The sequence below is a fragment of the Petromyzon marinus genome, chromosome 29, assembly GCF_048934315.1.
Source record: "Petromyzon marinus isolate PM22_M1 ecotype Great Lakes invasive population chromosome 29, UKy_Petmar_22M1.pri1.0, whole genome shotgun sequence".
NCBI lineage: Eukaryota > Metazoa > Chordata > Hyperoartia > Petromyzontiformes > Petromyzontidae > Petromyzon > Petromyzon marinus.
Window position 1 is genome coordinate 1,111,763 of NC_133695.1, and position 16,905 is coordinate 1,128,667.

At 43.8% G+C, this 16,905-nt stretch overlaps 1 protein-coding gene across 2 annotated transcripts in view; it reads left to right on the plus strand.

Annotated features, from left to right (window-relative positions):
• LOC116947382 (GDNF family receptor alpha-1-like) overlaps window positions 1-14,894 on the plus strand; it is a 35,167-nt gene extending 20,273 nt beyond the window's left edge. For both annotated transcript variants that reach the window (XM_032963044.2, XM_032963043.2), the window contains exon 8: window positions 10,654-14,894. In XM_032963044.2, coding sequence (XP_032818935.1) covers window positions 10,654-10,803 — 150 coding nt within the window. In that variant the 3' untranslated portion in view covers window positions 10,804-14,894. The remainder of the gene's footprint in view (window positions 1-10,653) is intronic.
• The last annotated feature ends 2,011 nt before the right edge of the window (window positions 14,895-16,905 follow it).

Below are 16,905 nucleotides of genomic sequence, written 5' to 3' on the forward strand. Positions count from 1 at the left end.
CATTAATCGCGTTCTATCCAATTCTCGTTATGAAATCATGCGCCGTTATAGGAGAACAGACTGCATGTTGAACTTCTTTCACACCGTACATAGCCGACCGTGATAATCGGTCACGGGTTGTTGTTTGGCCATACCTCACCGTGCTGGTTAGTGGGAGTTGGTTAAGGGTGAGCAGCCTGGACTGGTTCATAATATCGGGACTCAAACTCAGGTTACTGGGTTCATAGCGCAGTCCGTTATTCACTGAGCCACCATTCCTCCCAGGTTTCCACAAAATACTAAAGCTGTATGGGTATGGAATAACGAGCATGGCTCACAATAATTTCAATCTCAGAACAATGTTTTATGTTGCTCATGCGAAGATGCTCATGCTGTTTGGTACAATGTGAGTACAATAAACCTCAAAGAGGATGTTTTGTAAGCAGCTCAATCAACGCGCCATGAGCTTCAGAAATGAGGTTTAAACGTTTCAGTAATCATAAATGAGTGGAAGGCAGTGCTTGGTTGTAATATTGTTTTAACCGTGATTTGCAAGCTTTGCCCCTGTGGGGAAAGACTGCATTTCTAAGCATGCGCTAAATAAGTTGAATGGCATTTTGCATAATTTACAAGGGTTTTTATGTCTTCATTTTAGAATTGACTGAGCCATGCGAAAGGGCCATTATTGAGGGGTATACGAGTGCAGTGGGAGAGCTGATGGGAGTGAGGAGTAAAGCTGCTCATGCACCCGTGCCATGCTCATTGTTATTGTGTCTAAAGAGTTCAAATGTGTCTGCCGCTCAGTCGGCCACAAATGTTAATATTTGTTTTAGAAATTAGTGACGAAAATGTCATCGTATTATTCGTTTGTTTTGGGTTAGATCGTGTAGGTATGACGTCACTTTTTTAACAATAACCCTCCACCACCCGACAGAGCCAGTCAAATCAAGTTATCAAACCAGTCAAATCAAGTTATCAAACCAGTCAAATCAAGTTATCAAACCAGTCAAATCAAGTTATCAAACCAGTCAAATCAAGTTATCAAACCAGTCAAATCAAGTTATCAAACCAGTCAAATCAAGTTATCAAACCAGTCAAATCAAGTTATCAAACCAGTCAAATCAAGTTATCAAATCGGAATGTTGAAAGGCCAGAAAAATGCAGACAGCTTTGAACGACGTTTCGCCAGCGATAACATCCAGCATAATCAGGTGTTAACAAAGCTCAGCTCTCGTGTGGAAGAGATGATGATTCATTATATGGCACGTGGAAGCCCTCACCTGAAGACGATCGCTTGTGTTGCGATCGAAACGTCGTGATGTTTTTATTCTTATTTTTCTATCTACTTGGCTCTGCCGAAAGACCCACAGAATACCTACGAAAAGTAATTTATTTATTTGACGCGACGATGACTCTGAGTGGACAGAAATCATCAAGCGTGGCATTGACCACAACTCCCAGATTGTAATGCCCTGAGGAAGAGCAAAGGGATACATTGGCTAGACACAGCATTTATGTAAAAAGTTTTCCCAAGTTCACCGATTAGCTGACCTGATGATATTTTGGTGTAGTATGGGGATTACACATCCCTCATTACCGATAGCTAATAACCAAAGATGGACTACATTTGTGACTGTTTTAGTCGACGAGAGAATGAGAAAATTTCATTTACAAACGAAAAAACTCGATGAAAAATGCAACAGGTTGCCATTGACTCAGAAAGCCTCAGACCACATTTATTAGAAAACACCGCAGACTATAAACCAACACTGGTTACCCACACAAGCACTTGAAACAATATGTTTTTCTCAAGCCAATGCGACTATTTTGCAACTTGTGGCCATGGGAGATCGCCCAAGTGGGTGTCCAACTCGCCAGTGCTTCTCTTGGAAGCCCCTGCAGAGACCCTGGCAGTGTTATGTAGTAGAAGCACAACGGGGAGTTCTATGGAGGGCTCAGGCCGAAGGAAGGGTGGGGGGGGGGCTAAAGCGGACCCGGGCCCCCTTTTAGCAAAGTCATTGGAAGTCGTAATAGGATCAGCCGGAACCCATTGGGCAAACGCAACGAGGGCTTTCGGGGCGAGGTCCCCGAGGAGAATGGGCGACCTTGCGTAATGGGCTCGTTTAAAGTTCTAGTACAGTGCCTCGGCTTTCGTTTTTTAGGGTTCACAATGGTTTTTTTAGACGGAATTTGTATACTCCAACATTAAAATATCAACTAAAATGTTCAGCTGTATTTTGTAACGTTTAATGTTGATTTGCTACGACAGTTTAGTATAATTTAACGGTGGGTAAAATGTGTCACCGCTACGTACTGTGTTCATATTGCGTACACAGTATGTGACGTGTTTTACGGTACCATATATATGCAAATGTACAACTTCAGGAAAAGGCCTAAACTTGTCCACTACGGTATTATAAGGTAAAAGTTCAAGGTGCAGCCCTGCAATTGCTTGCTCACGCCATTACTGGAAAAAGGGCCTCCTCCACCAGAGGGAGCTCTGGAGAGGCCCTCTAGACTGTATTTGGCCTACTCTTCCATGCTGGCCAGGCGTCTTACAAGAGGTGGGAGAACCCCAACACTTCACCCCGCCACAGGTCACCTGCCGAGTGACCGACCGTGGTGTGGCCATGTATACTGCAGGGTGGCTTGAGGGGTAGGTGGTATTCACGACACCACCACCATTGTATCAACTGCCACACACGGAAACAACTATAAATGCATACATATACAACCGTATTTGATTTTTACGCTACAACCAAAGCAACTCTTTAACATCCTATCAACGCCAGCCTCAACGCATAATTGTTAAATATTTTTTTTAATCATCTCTTTTTGGGTCACGTTCACACAGCTAACTTCAAATCCATTGCTACGTTTACATCAGAGTGCATCTCAACCTCATGGCTATATTACAAAGCGCCCTGTTTGCTTTGATATGATGGCATTGCTTTAATGTGGTCGAGTGTCAGATGTGGATCCTTGTGTGTTTCTTTTTTATATATTACATTTTTGTTCTCGTATGTGGAACATGGGGAGGTCGCTGGTATTGGGTTACACAGCAGGTACATCGCGCTCATCAACTGCATGCCCCTGGATAGATGATTATACAACTCTGCTACTAGTCCAGACACACACCGTCCGTGCTAGGTTTTCGCCCCGCAATGCCAAATGTAGACGCCTTTGGCTGAATAGTCAGACGGTCTGTGGTGCGCAGGGCCTCACTCTCCTGTGTGTGCACGATAGGGCTGGGACACAACGTCCAGAACACGTGTGTGTGTGTGTGCAATCTTATACTCATTTAAAGGGTCACGTCAAAAGGTTGACGTGACTATTCTCACACCTAAATCCCTCGACTCTACCTCCGCATTCAGGGAGTGCTACAATGTATGAGCAAGAAGGATTGGGTTCTTTAGATGTGTGTGTGTGTTTTTTTTAGATTACATTTATTTCAGCAAGAAGGGTCCTTTGAGCTGTCCGGCTCTATTTTAACGGCGGCGTCCTGCGACGGTACGGATGGCATTGCACAGTACAGCTCTCAGTTGCAATCATGGCTACAAAGGTCGCGATACAAACGGCATGTATTGGCACGCACTCTTTATGTTTCAGGAATAGGGAACCAGTGGAAAACGTAAAAAAATAAACTTGACTACATTCTTTTACCAACAAAAATAAAGAGAGGGGAAAAAACACATATATAATAACTTAACACACATGGTGTAACAGTCAACGCAGCAGAAAAATTTAAGTAAAATGTTAACATTTGGAAGATGAAATCTCTTGGTCGACTAAGGGCTGTAATCGGCTTCGTGTTTCGCGGTCGACGAGTCGAGCCCCTTGTAAAAGCGTGCCGGTGCTGACAACGTGTGTGTCGAAGGTGGGAAACCCCCGCTCGAAGCGACGCCCAGCGTCACATCCCGGTCCATCACCCCCCTCCATCCAGTGGCAGACGTAGGAACGGAAGTGAAACTTTTTTTGTGATTTAGTAATCAAACGGATTATCAGTCGAGTAATTGATAACGTAATTAATCGGAGAGTCCAGCTCAAGAAATCTGTAAGCAAGCACCAGCGATTTATTCTAAACCAAGAGCCATGACAGATTCCTCCACATGTGTACGTGGTATGTGCTGGTCAGTGGTTGAAGACCTTATTAAAGGTCACTTGTAATTTCTTGAGGAATGTTTAAAATGCAATAACAAGAGTCCCGGCATAATTACTGCATGCGCAAGTTCTGAGAATGTTTTTGCGATTGTCTGCAGTAACACCTCAACATGATTGTAGCGTTCTCAAGGGTTGCTTCTCAGTGTTGTGGTTGCTGAGCAAAGGTCCTCAACAATAAGCAGCCAGCAACAAACAGCATTATTGAAGGTACAATATATGAGTTAATACGTGCCTTGAGCCGAGCGAGGTTCTAACGAACTGGGAAAAGAGACGATTGCGGGAATTCCAAAGTCGAGCAATGTGAGTCAAAATGAGAGAGATAAATGTTTGGCCCGGAATGTGGTGGGTGAACACAGTCAGGTCTTGTTGAAACAAGACAGTCTGGTCGACCCAGCCCTCAACACGGGGATGCGAAATTACATCGAAATGTGTACATTTGTTATTAAATCAACGGAATCTGTAGTGTGGTAAATAGCTGTTATACATTGTTGCGGGTTACCTGGGAGAGGATTTGGCTGCCAATAGAACTGTGAGAGGATACTGGGGTTGTCGTGGGGCAGTGGAGCGAGACCAGCGGGCGAACAAGAATAATGAGAATAAGGGGCGACGACTCTGAGAAACATTCTCATCAGGTGCCCCTTTCTTCTCTTTGTGCAAAGCCCCCTGAAAACGTGCCTCGTAGGGCCGGCCCACTTTGATCTTGAGAGAGAAACAGGAGCTGAGTCGCCTCTGTTTACAAAGAGGGCCCGGCTCTGGTGGACCGCGGATCCCTAGAGGGGCAAATGGAAATCAGGACAATGCCGTTTGGACAACCATTCAATGCTGTAATCAAAAACACAGCACCCTCTTGTTCCAGGAATTTTGGTGGTGGTGTTAGCCCACTGGGGGCCCAAAGCAGGAAACATTTTTAGGGGTCCTCCCAACTCCTTCAGCTTGTAACATTGTTGTGAGATGAGTAGAGACATAGACAAGAGAGAGATGTCTATATACAATATGTAGTGAAAAAAAAACATTATTTGGTGATGCTGCGTTGGCAGTGGTGGACAAACAATTACAAAAAAAACTCAACAGATTCGTCAAAAACGCTGTGGCCTTAAATAAATAAAAATAGGCGACGTTATGGGCAATGGGCCCTCTTCATCGCACATGAAATAGAAGGTTCATTTAGACAAAAATACATATGTAGTGAGATGAGAGATGGAGACAAGATAGGGATGAAAAAGATGAATCAGTGTTTTCTGTGAGTGAGATTGTTTATGAGGATTTGAATGCGAGCTGATATTATTTGATGTATTGTACTTCTATTTGTTCATAAATCTGGGGTTCCTTTAGCTGCTTGTGGCTCGAAGCTTTCGCTTGGTTTTATTATGCAAGACAGAAACTGACTACATTGTCCATCCAGCACGACAGGAATGCGTTCATAAGAGCATCGCGTTGGCGTAATAATTGCGGATAGTTATTGTGTAAGTGTGCTCACTGGGTACAAAGAGTTTGTAAAGGTCACGTGATGAGTGAAGCAAGTTATTCGTCTAACAGATGGGGTTTCCTCACATGCAAAAGCAGTGTGTTGGTAAACCTTGGGTATCCATGGAGTTAGCATCGCAAAGCCAACATGAGTATTCTCTGACCTGGGTTTTATTAATCAATCAACCACGGATTAACAATAAAACAGTAAAATGTGTTTCGCATTAGCGGAGTGCATTTATTACTCGGGCGATGTTTAGAGTAGAATGAGAATGTTTTATAAGCGTAAAATAAAGTATAGAGCAGTCCTTGTTTAAGATTACTGAATATATATTGATGTGATGAGTTTTTTTTTTCTTTTTGCATCTAAAATCTCTCTGAAAGTAAATGTCAACATGGGAATTAGGATCGGTGTATTATGCTAAAGTTATTAAAGCCTTTTGTTATTATTTTAGTAGCATTCAATGGCGTTGTATATCTCGATACGTATGGTGCGAAAGAAGTTCTACATACATAATCGCTTTCAGTTAAACAAAAATTTGTTTAAGCCATTGTGAAGTGCAGTATATAAAAAAAACAGATGTGTATTTTCATTGTAAGACATGCAATGAATAATACGATTTTGAAAATCCATAGTAGTATTTGATGGTAGGGTTTGGTGAGAGATGTGACATGGCTTGTCTTATTACATCATGAGTGTGTGTGTTCTACTGCTGCCCCTAGGTTTTTGCGGTAGTGCTGAGTAGCTCTCCGATGTGCTGTGTCCGTGCTCCGACCATGATGTCCGACGTTTCACTTCCCAATGCTAGTAGCTTCTTCAGAACTGAAATGTCAGGCGTCAAGCCAAGCAGCATGTGCAATAACCCGAAACACACATCTGAGATGTGCTGTCTCTTGTTATTGGGGAATGCATTTTTGCGATGAATTTGGCAAAAAAACTCAAATTCGCGTGACACTTGAGTAAATCACCGAGCTGTCCTCGCATATTTTACTTGGACTACTCTCTTTTCTTAATGATTGACTTTGATATAGTAAAACGATTGGAAATCTTCCCAAATTGTAATAAAACAATTGGTGTTCGTTCCCAGCTCTTAGACGAATTCTGTCCGTTTACCCATGCGAATGTGCATTGAGGGATATGTGATTGGAGGAGTTGTGTGATTAATCTCCAAGGTCAATATAGAACGACATCCATGGACTGAAGGATGTAGATTGTTTCCACAGTGGATCGGAACTTGGGGAATTTAGTGGCATTTGAGTTCCATGCATTTGGTTCGTCATCTGGCCAAGAGGCAAAACCAAGTTCTGTCACGTGTTCAATTTGCAAGCTAAAATACCTTAACAGGTGAGTCAAAGAGCCCAGCTCATACATTTTTTTTTTATATAATGCAAAATGCTCTTGTATAAATAACATACAATATGCATCCCTTGTGATACTGGTGATGAAAATGGCTGCCAAGAGAGAAAACTCCGACTAGGAAACAGAGCAATAAAATCAGAGCAATCTGTAAGCATGGAATTGATTGTTTCTGCACATCATTAGAGGAATTCGCATCAACACGGAGAGGCCTTGATTCAACAATAGATAGGGAATGGTTGGCAATGGTTTGTTCAGTGTTATACAGTCTACAACAATATTATCCTATCCTAGGCGGGCTGTCGGGGGCAAGTGCTGTCGGGTAGCACCTCATAAACGCTGGCACAGCTGCACGAGATGGCGTGGCCACCTTTGTCTCCCCAGTGTTGGTGATTAACACTGCGCACGGTACTTATTTAAGACTTCAGTCCATCTAAGGGAGACCCAAGCACGGTTGAAATCTATGTAACCCTGTTTTATTGTGAGAGGTGTTCCAACTGGGGTCGCTGGGTTCATAGCGCATGGCGCTAACCACTAGGACACCACTCCTCCTTCTATTTTTGTTTTTGGTACAAGCACAAACACATAAAAAAAAATTGCACATTCTGTGCAATCACGCCTCTGTCGGCGTTCTCTGCGAGGGTAATTTAGATGTTTTGTTTCGCAACTCTGCAAAAGTTTGATTTAATTTCCCGGCCCCCATTCTCGCTCCCACCGCTGCCCCGATCTATTCAGCTGCCTGCTTCCAAACCCAAGCGCCGTGGTGCCGAGACTCGCGCCTGTCACTTGGCGGGCGACAGGGCAGCTTCTCCCGTGTGTATCAGCGCCGCACAAAGGGGGTTCTCTCCAAGGAGCAATGCGAGAAGTCCGAGAGAGACAAGCGTCTGTGAGGTCCACGGTATCATGTGGATTTACCCCTTAATCTATCATTAGAGTGCTAGGGAGGCCCGACACATCTGCTTATATGGCAAGTTTTACGGTTCGCAATGTCAGCCTTTATTGTTTTTTTTCTCCCCCCGCGGTGAGGGGAATCAAAAACGTTAAACGGACGCCGGGAGATGAAATATTACCAAGTGAACGATCACAACGACGATGGAGCTGCGTGTTTGTGTTCTGCAGCCTGACGCAGGTTGTCAACTGAATCGTAAATAGGAGCTTTCCTTTGTAGTTTAATACATACGAATATTCACATCTGTGATCGTTCAAAGCAATGTTTACCATACTGTATATACATTTAAAAACGCTCAAACATATTTATGGTGGAGGTGATTTTTTTGTGAACAGATAAAAGTCAAACTACAGTCCTCCAAACAGTAAAAAGATAAAAGTGCGGCCAGATATTCTTGGGTCTTTCGGTAAAGTCACGTCGATAGGTTCAAAGAAAATAACAAAAAATAACAAACAAAAAACTACGACGTTTCGATCGCAACACAAACGGTCGTCTTCCTTCTACGTGACTTTACCGAAACACCCAAGAATTTGAATTCCTGCAGTCACGAAAGCTTTAATTCAAGATGCGCAGCCACATAATTGCCTGTTCACCCAAATGGAGGAAATACCTCCACTTGAGGATCTCTCTACGGAGCCCCGCCTGCCCCCTGAGAGAGGGTGTTTTGGCCTACTCTTCCACTCTTTCTTCCACCACACGAGACCAGATAAACCGACGAGCTGTGGTGTTGTGTAATGTGATCTCAACAAAATGTGACATACAGTACAGCGGTACACGAAGTATATTAACAACTAGCTAACAGCAGGAGGAATGGTCACTAGGCGGATGCAGTGGTGGCAATGAAGAGTCGTAGTGCTAGGGGCCAGTCGCTGGTGTCCACATCCCGTGGACTTGGCTGACTCCCCAGACTGGGGGCTGCTTTGTCCCCCCCCACCCCCAACCCACCACTGCCAGGCAGAAAATCGATGTAACTGATTCATATAGAAATCAATGTTTTTTCATAATTCTTTTTCCTCAATCGATGCGAGGTGCACTTTATTTAAACAAGCGTTCGATGGAAACCGCTGTTCACCTCAATGGTGTTGAGTTCTGGCTTTAACTGTTGCCAATCGAGCAATGTTAACATACGACGTTAAATTTAAAAGAAGCACCGGCTTTTGGCCCTCGCTATGGACAAATGGATAATTCAGCTCTCACTCACTCTCGCATTCGAACCCTGCTGTAACCCTGGCACGTCCCTCATGAAGATAAAATGAATATTCTCTTCAGGTATCATACCGTGACAACGAGAATAGCTGCATCTCATATATTGATCCCTGAATGTAGGGTTTGTATTTAGCTTATGTTTTACTAGTATCCCTCAAAAGCAGTGCCTACCATGAAATCCTCGTTGATTAAATATATTACAAATAAAAATAAGTTATTATCTTATTGTTCTCTGATGTGTTTTCAGGTTGTACCGCGTGTTGCTCAGCATGATGTCCAACGTTTCACTCCACGTGCTGGGAGCTTCTTCATCAACAGTTATTGCAGTAGCTCCAAACACGTACAATTCAGTTCCTGAAGAAGGTCCCGCAATGTGGAGTGAAACGTTAGACCTCATGCCCAACAACACACGGTATATCCTGAAAACCCGTCAAAGAGTTATACAGCGTTACTGCGACAGAAAAAAAAGCACAAGCAGTAGAAATTCTACTGTTATGCTGTGTACTTCTTTTCCAAAACTCGATTTAGATTTGCAGGTGTTGAAAACCCTCTGGCTGGCAGATTTTTGCGAGTCGGGGTGTTGAATTACCCAACACATGCAGGGTGATGGCCCATTACGTGGGCACTTTTTTGAAGAGTGACATTGAACATTTAAAACTCTAACCTCGGCAGCCGATGAGTCGCTCGTGAGCACTGACCCTGCTGCCCTGCCAGATGCGACGTCACTACTAATTCGTACATAGCGCGCACCCAGTGGTAGATCGCGTTCTAAGTAACACATCGCAATTACAGTCATATTTAAATAATAACAATGGTAGTATTCATAACAAATTTGTAGCCTGTGCTATTTTGGCAGTTAATCGTGGGTGTTTCACTGCCCCAGTTCACAGTCGTATGGCTTTGTCAATTAACAGCTGTGCTATTTGGCTCCTCAGCAGCTGTAACGTTGCTTGTCCTGTTCAACTGTTTTTGGCTACATTGCCCATTGATTTAAGTTTGTTATTCCGTAACTGCTGGTCCAAGAAACTGGTGGTAGAAACTGATGATCGTGGCTGTTTTATGATCATGGTGTTAATGATCAAATGAGAGAACAAGTAACAGTGATTTTACTATGACATTTTGTATAATAAATTGATTTGTTCATTTTACACTCGTATATATTATAAGTATTGAGTATTCATATCCATTTTACTTTGTGTAAAGCGCTCTGATACGCCTTTATCGATTGTAAGTGCGTTACATAAAATAAGCAGAGTAATCATTGAGCATTTTTGTGGAGAATATTTATTTAAAAACACGCAAAACGCCTCCTTCCAATGGCTGTTTCTCCACGTAAAACATTTTATACGACAACTCTGGGCTCTTACACACTCACGGAAGGTTCTGCGGCTAATTGGATGTGTAAAAAGTATTTTTCAGTAATGTGGAGAGACGAATATGGGGAGAATGCGTCATATTTACTTGTTTACTGTACAAATAGAGATTGACTTATTTTAATATTAATATATTGACTTTTCCTTTTTGCATTTTTTTAAAGGGCTCAACCAAGATCCTGCAGTCGGTTGGAGGGAGAGATGCGAAGCTGAATGGTAACGATGATAATGGAGGTCACAGGCCTCAGCAGTTTGCAGCAATTCTCATCACCCTGTGTCACCTCATCGCTACCACCATCTGCCTGTCGCCCTGAAGACGACCACGACCCATGCGTAGAACACATGAGCAGATCAATGCGTGTCAGACGAAAGGCTGAAACTGTATAAAATGTACCCATTGCTGGCCAAGTACATCGTTTGCCGTTTAATAATGCACACAGCAGAGATTTTGGCCGTAATTGTAATCGCACAGATTTTAGTTTTACTTCGAATTTCAGCTCCTTTGAGTTCATGTTCACGAGAACCGAGACACAATTCAAGTATTCAAAAACTTTAGCTTCAGATTAACCTATTATAATCCTGGAATTATATTTTTTACATGCATAGCACGGTTGGTAAGTAATTTACATTGACAAGACCTGCATAAATTGTACAACCTGAACTCACTTTTTGCTTCTGACATAAAAACAAATTGATGTTTGGCCAAATTCCCCATTACAGGGAAACCCTAACAGTTATAGTTCTTCATATCAATACCAGTCATGAATTTCGATAAGATGCGGGCATATCTAATTGTTTTTCAGCAATGAGTCGCTCATTACACAGAGCTCCTCGCTGCAATTTTTTTTTTATTGAAGGTTGAAAAACCTCAGTATCGTTATACATTATTGATTCCTTAATGCAAAATGTAGATCAATGCCACAGAGCAGCCCTCTCAGATTGCAGACAGTATTTTCCGTATATACAAAGTTTTCATTCGCTCGCATATTCCTACACACGGTGGCTAAGGAAGATTCCTGTACATACACGGGTATAATTTTGCTGTACATACCTTTAAACACGTGGTTCTATGTGGTGAGAGTGCACACGAGTGAATAGCATTTAGAGATTGTTCAGAATTTGACATGGGATAAAATGTAATTAGATTGCCAAAAAAATCTAAATAGCACTTGTGCATGATTGGTCCCAGCAGCAATTTCACAATGAGGTGTTACATTTTTTTGATGGTCTGGATTTTATTTTTTGCATCGGTTAATTAAACGAAGCCAGCGACCTCCACGTGTCCTACTTTTATGCCACTGCTGGGAGGTCTAAACCATTCGTGCGAGGCATCTACATTGAAATACTGTTTATTCATTACAATTACAGGCCCTCTTTTACTATTGGAATAAGTCACCCTACTATAACTGGTCCACTGAGTCTTTAGCATAACGGTGCACTACATCACAACACAGCGGGAGTAATGCGGCCATGAAGCATGTGCCAACCACAATCTAATAGAAGTTCTGGACATTGTAGAAAGCATGCTTGCTCGTGTTTTTTTGTTCACACATGGCAATAATGCATTCGACGATTTAAATTTCCATCTTTTGCTTATTTTAAGATATTAGTCCTGTAGTGTGACACTGTTTAATGCAGAGGGCGGGGGGCATACAAAAACTTAGGGGGACACCGCACAGGCAATGTTAATCATTAAATGTTAAACGCGGAACAGAATGAGGAATTATATGGGGCCTGCTTTTGTCTATTGTGCGTTCTGCTGGGGCTCTCGCTCCCTATGTGAATATTGGGCTGACATTTTATTCACTTGGCTCAAAGAATTTAGAAGGGGGATTTAGCTTTCATTATTTCAGCAGTGGTGGGGGGGGGTTAACATCCCCCTCCAACCCCCCTTCCCAACGCTGTTGGAGCACCAGCGATGAGCACGGTTGGCTACGCACGGTGCGAAAGAAGTTCAGCGTGCGTGCATGCAACATTATTTTAGCCGAACTGCATTTTAAAAAGTAGCTCGTGTTCTTTGTATAAATAGGACTTGATTGTAGTTATCTGCAACATGCTCGGGCTATTGTAGGACTCGTTTTATGTTGTTATTGTATCTGATTACTTTGTATATTTTTTATAACCATAAATCTGGAATTATGCACTTATTTAATGATTTTAAAAAAGTTAGAATAGGTATAAATCAAAACGATAAACATTGGGGACATGTTTAAATATTTTCCAATGAAGAATACTCTTGAGGGTTGTCATGTAACTAAAGCATAAGTATCCATATTCTTGATTCTTTCGGTAAAGTCACGTAGAAGGGAAACAATAAAAACATTAAAATTCTCACGACGTTTCGAATGCATCACAAGCAATCATCATGATGATTGCTTGTGATGCATAATGTTTAATATTTTTTATTATTTTCTTGTTTCCCTTCTACGTGACTTTACCGAAAGAACCAAGAATATGTGCAGTCACGAAAGCTTTAAATCATAAGCATACAGTTAAAACACTTTAAGAAACCCAGGCTTTAACGTAAAGTGATCTTTAGCTCTGATAGCTGTGTCTTTTCGCGTTGCACTCAGCGTTGTGCGTCACGGCGTGCAACGTTTCACTCCACGTGCTGACAGCTTCTTCCCGGACACTTGAAGCGAAATGTCGGACATCGCTTTGAATTCAGTTCTTGAAGAACCATCCCAGCACGCGGAGACAAACGTGGGACATTGTTGACGAACGAGACGCGACAACATGGCCCCAAATACTCACCGGAGACGTTTTTAGAATGATTGAGACGCAACGGAGGATTGCACTGCCATGGGCCACAGACGAAAGATGCTTGGGAACGACTGCCGCAAGCACGTGCTCGACAATCCACGATTCGACCGAGGGATTCCTTAGAAGCGTTGAACCTTGGCAGCTGCCACGGCAGAGGGGGAAGGACGACCGCATCCAGGGATGAAGAGTGGGGCCGGGAGCCCTGGCAGTACAGCGAGTGTAGCACTGCCGATGGACTGATGATATTGCTCTGTCCCATGAATTTAGTTACGCGGTACGAACAACGTCTATCCAGGGTGATCAATTGATAGATACCTCGCTGATTTCTCATGACCCTCGATAGACGACTGAATATTGTGAAAGCGGCGGCGATAATATTCCAGAAAAAAAGTGCATCAGCAAAGTGATCAAAGATTGGTGCGCGGTATGCAGAGGCTTTGAAATTCAGTAACGTAGTTTTTGCTATAATTGCTAGTATTTTAGCAGGGGTATCTATAAACGGATCGCTCGATGGATGTTATGTGCTTGAGATGTGGGACACGCAATCCCACTCTGGTCGTGGTACCCTAGGGTGTTGTGTTGGTGTGTCCAGTGAAATTTATTTTGAATTATTTTTTTCTTCTACAATAACATTTGAAAACATAATAACCGCGTAGTAGTAATACAACTGGATGGGCCTACAGTACTCCTTATATTAGAACGGCTCGGCAGGGTGCGTTTGAGCCGAATCGGTGTCAAGGCAGCTTAGACAATGTGGATTTGAATCATGCTGATGCTGTGATATTTCCGTATAAAGCTTTTAAATCCCGTGCTCAACATTGGCATGCCACACAATGTCTATTTTCGTCGTTACTAAATCCTAGGATACTCCCATGTCACCCAACAAAAATGTACCCTCATCCTCCACATTGTTTGGAATTAAATAAAAATACAGGATAGCGTAGAGGAGGCATTTAGATTGCACCTCATCATGGAGCGTGACAACACCCGTTTTTGTAAATTGAACTCAAAAGAAGTGTTCTCGACGCTACATCGTGGGTACGAACACAAGCAGATGCCAAGTGTACCACAAATAGCAGTGGGGTCCACATTACACAGTGGCTTATGCAGGTATTTATAAACATGGCAGTGCCATGCAGTTACCGCTGCCAACAGATCAAGGCTAATTGTGTGGCCAATTTTAGTGGGGTATGGGGAGCAGGTGGAGGAAGGAATAGGGTTGGGGAGATTTAAAAAAAAACCTCCCCTGTGGTTAAACCACTGTTAATATGCCACAGTAATGCACTGACACTCGCAAGTTGAAGCTGCTGTTATCAAACAATTAACGTTAGTCTCCTTGGTTACCTTATGTACAGGTGCATGTTACGAATCCGACACATTTTAGTGAGCAAGTGCATTTGTTTAAATGTAACCCCTACTGCGTCATCCATATCGAAATGTCAATTTGTATTACAGTACAGTGAATGACATCGTTATGTAGTGTAACGCATGGTATACAGTACAGTACTTGTATATGGCAATACTTTACGGTTTCTCGTTGTTAGTTATATTTAATTACAACATACGCTATTTTATTATTAAAGGCCTCTCGATTAAAATGTTTCACGAATAAACAGTGTGGAGACGTGTATCCACAATACAGTGTTGTCTCGTATCTCAATAAAAAATAACTTTACACTTCAAATCAAGATTAAAAACAACTTTACAGACACGTGGCTTGTAAGTCAGAGCCTCCCAGATCGACTCACCCCAGTGCTCACGGACACAAGGCTCATCACACCGCTCACCGACCCGGGCTTGCTGTGCTTAAGAGCCCAAGGCAATGTAATTTATTACGACTGAATCCAGTGAAAAAAATATGCGCACACACGCGCGCGCACGTGCGTCTTGTCGTGCATAGTGAAACTCTGCGTGGCTCACGAACTATTGGGAACGCTGGGCTGACACATCCAGGAGCGCCAGTGTCACGGTAGGTGAAGCAATGGGCACGCTCCTTGAGACTCCCCCCGCTGTCTCTGCTGCGCCCAGCCACGTGCAGGAGATTGGTCTCACCAAGGCAGGCCGTGGAGTGATTTGGTCGATGAGCGAGTGTGGGAAATGTTACTATGTCGGAGAAGCGGTGGTGGTGGTGGTGTTGTTTTGTTGTTGTTGTTGATGAAACTCGATTTAAGAGCTTATTGGTTCAGAGGGTAATTCAAAATAAACTGAACTCAACATGTTAAAGGCTTAGAACGTTCCGATAAGCATCGAGTTGCCCTTTTTTACCCCCCAAAACGTACTTTATAATATTTAAACAATGGATATTAACACATGAAGACACTAGCACCATTATAAACTCAGAATATTAAAATAAAATAGTTAATCAATTGCATTCATGAATATTTACTGTAGCTATACCAAAGCACGCCGTGCATGTGTTTGGCGCAGTGAAGGGTACCGGCGGCAGTGCCCTCCTCCAGTGGAAGGAGAACAGTGTTGGGCATGCACGCCTTCCAACACATCTGTCCAGAGTGGAAGAGTAGGCCACAGTCTGCTCTAGGGTGGCTCTCTAGAGCTACATCTAGACCAGGCGGGCCGGATTCGCGCGCAGGGCTGCTTGTACACAACACACAGCACAACACAACACGCAGCACAACACACAGCACAACACATAACACAGCACATCACACAGCACACAACACACAGCACAACACACAGCACACCACACAACACACAGCACAACACACAGCACAACACACACCATAACACACAACACACAGCACACCACACAACACACAGCACAACACACAGCACAACACAGCATAACACAACACACAGCACGACACACAGCACACCACACAACACAACACACAGCACAACACACAGCATAACACACAACACAGCACGACACACAGCACAACACACAGCACACAGCACAACACAGCATAACACACAACACAGCACAACACACAGCACACAACAACAACCGCCATTCGCCACTAACTAGCGGTGACGTCACCACGACGCTTGTACCAGGCTATGTGCACCCTGAGGCCACGTGAAGTGTCGAACGCCCGCGGGCAGGTCACGGGGCAGACCCAGGTGCCACGGGTCGCCTGACTGAGATGACTGAGATGAGTGGCTGATGCACCACCTGTGCCCCCTACTGTGCCAACCTGCTGTGCTTTAGCCACCCGGCGCTCCGCTCGTCGTTGTGAGCGTCGCTCCTCCGCCCTCCGTTGTTGTTGGAGGGCGACTGCCTCCAACTGCCCAGTAGCGTCCTTCACGAGCCTCCTCCACAGAGGCCGATCTTGACACCGCTGGTACCAGTCATCGGCAAGTCCACTCAGCTCCACGTCCTCCTGTACCACATCACTCCATCTCTTCTCTAGCCTGTGCCGCGCCCGCTTAGCCCCCTCAATCCGGCCGAACAAAAGCTGTTTCGGCATGCGGTGGCTGGGCATGGGGGCTACATGACCCAGCCAACGTAGCCTTGCCTGCCGGAGGAGCTCACCGATGGGACCTTGCCCAGATCTTTCAAGGATTTGTGAGCTCCTCACACAATCCAGTCTGGTTAAACCCAGGATGGATCGTAGGCAGGCCAGCCTAAATGTTTCTAACCGGCGAAGATGTTCCATTAGGGGGGTCCACGTTTCGCAAGCGTAGAGAAGGGA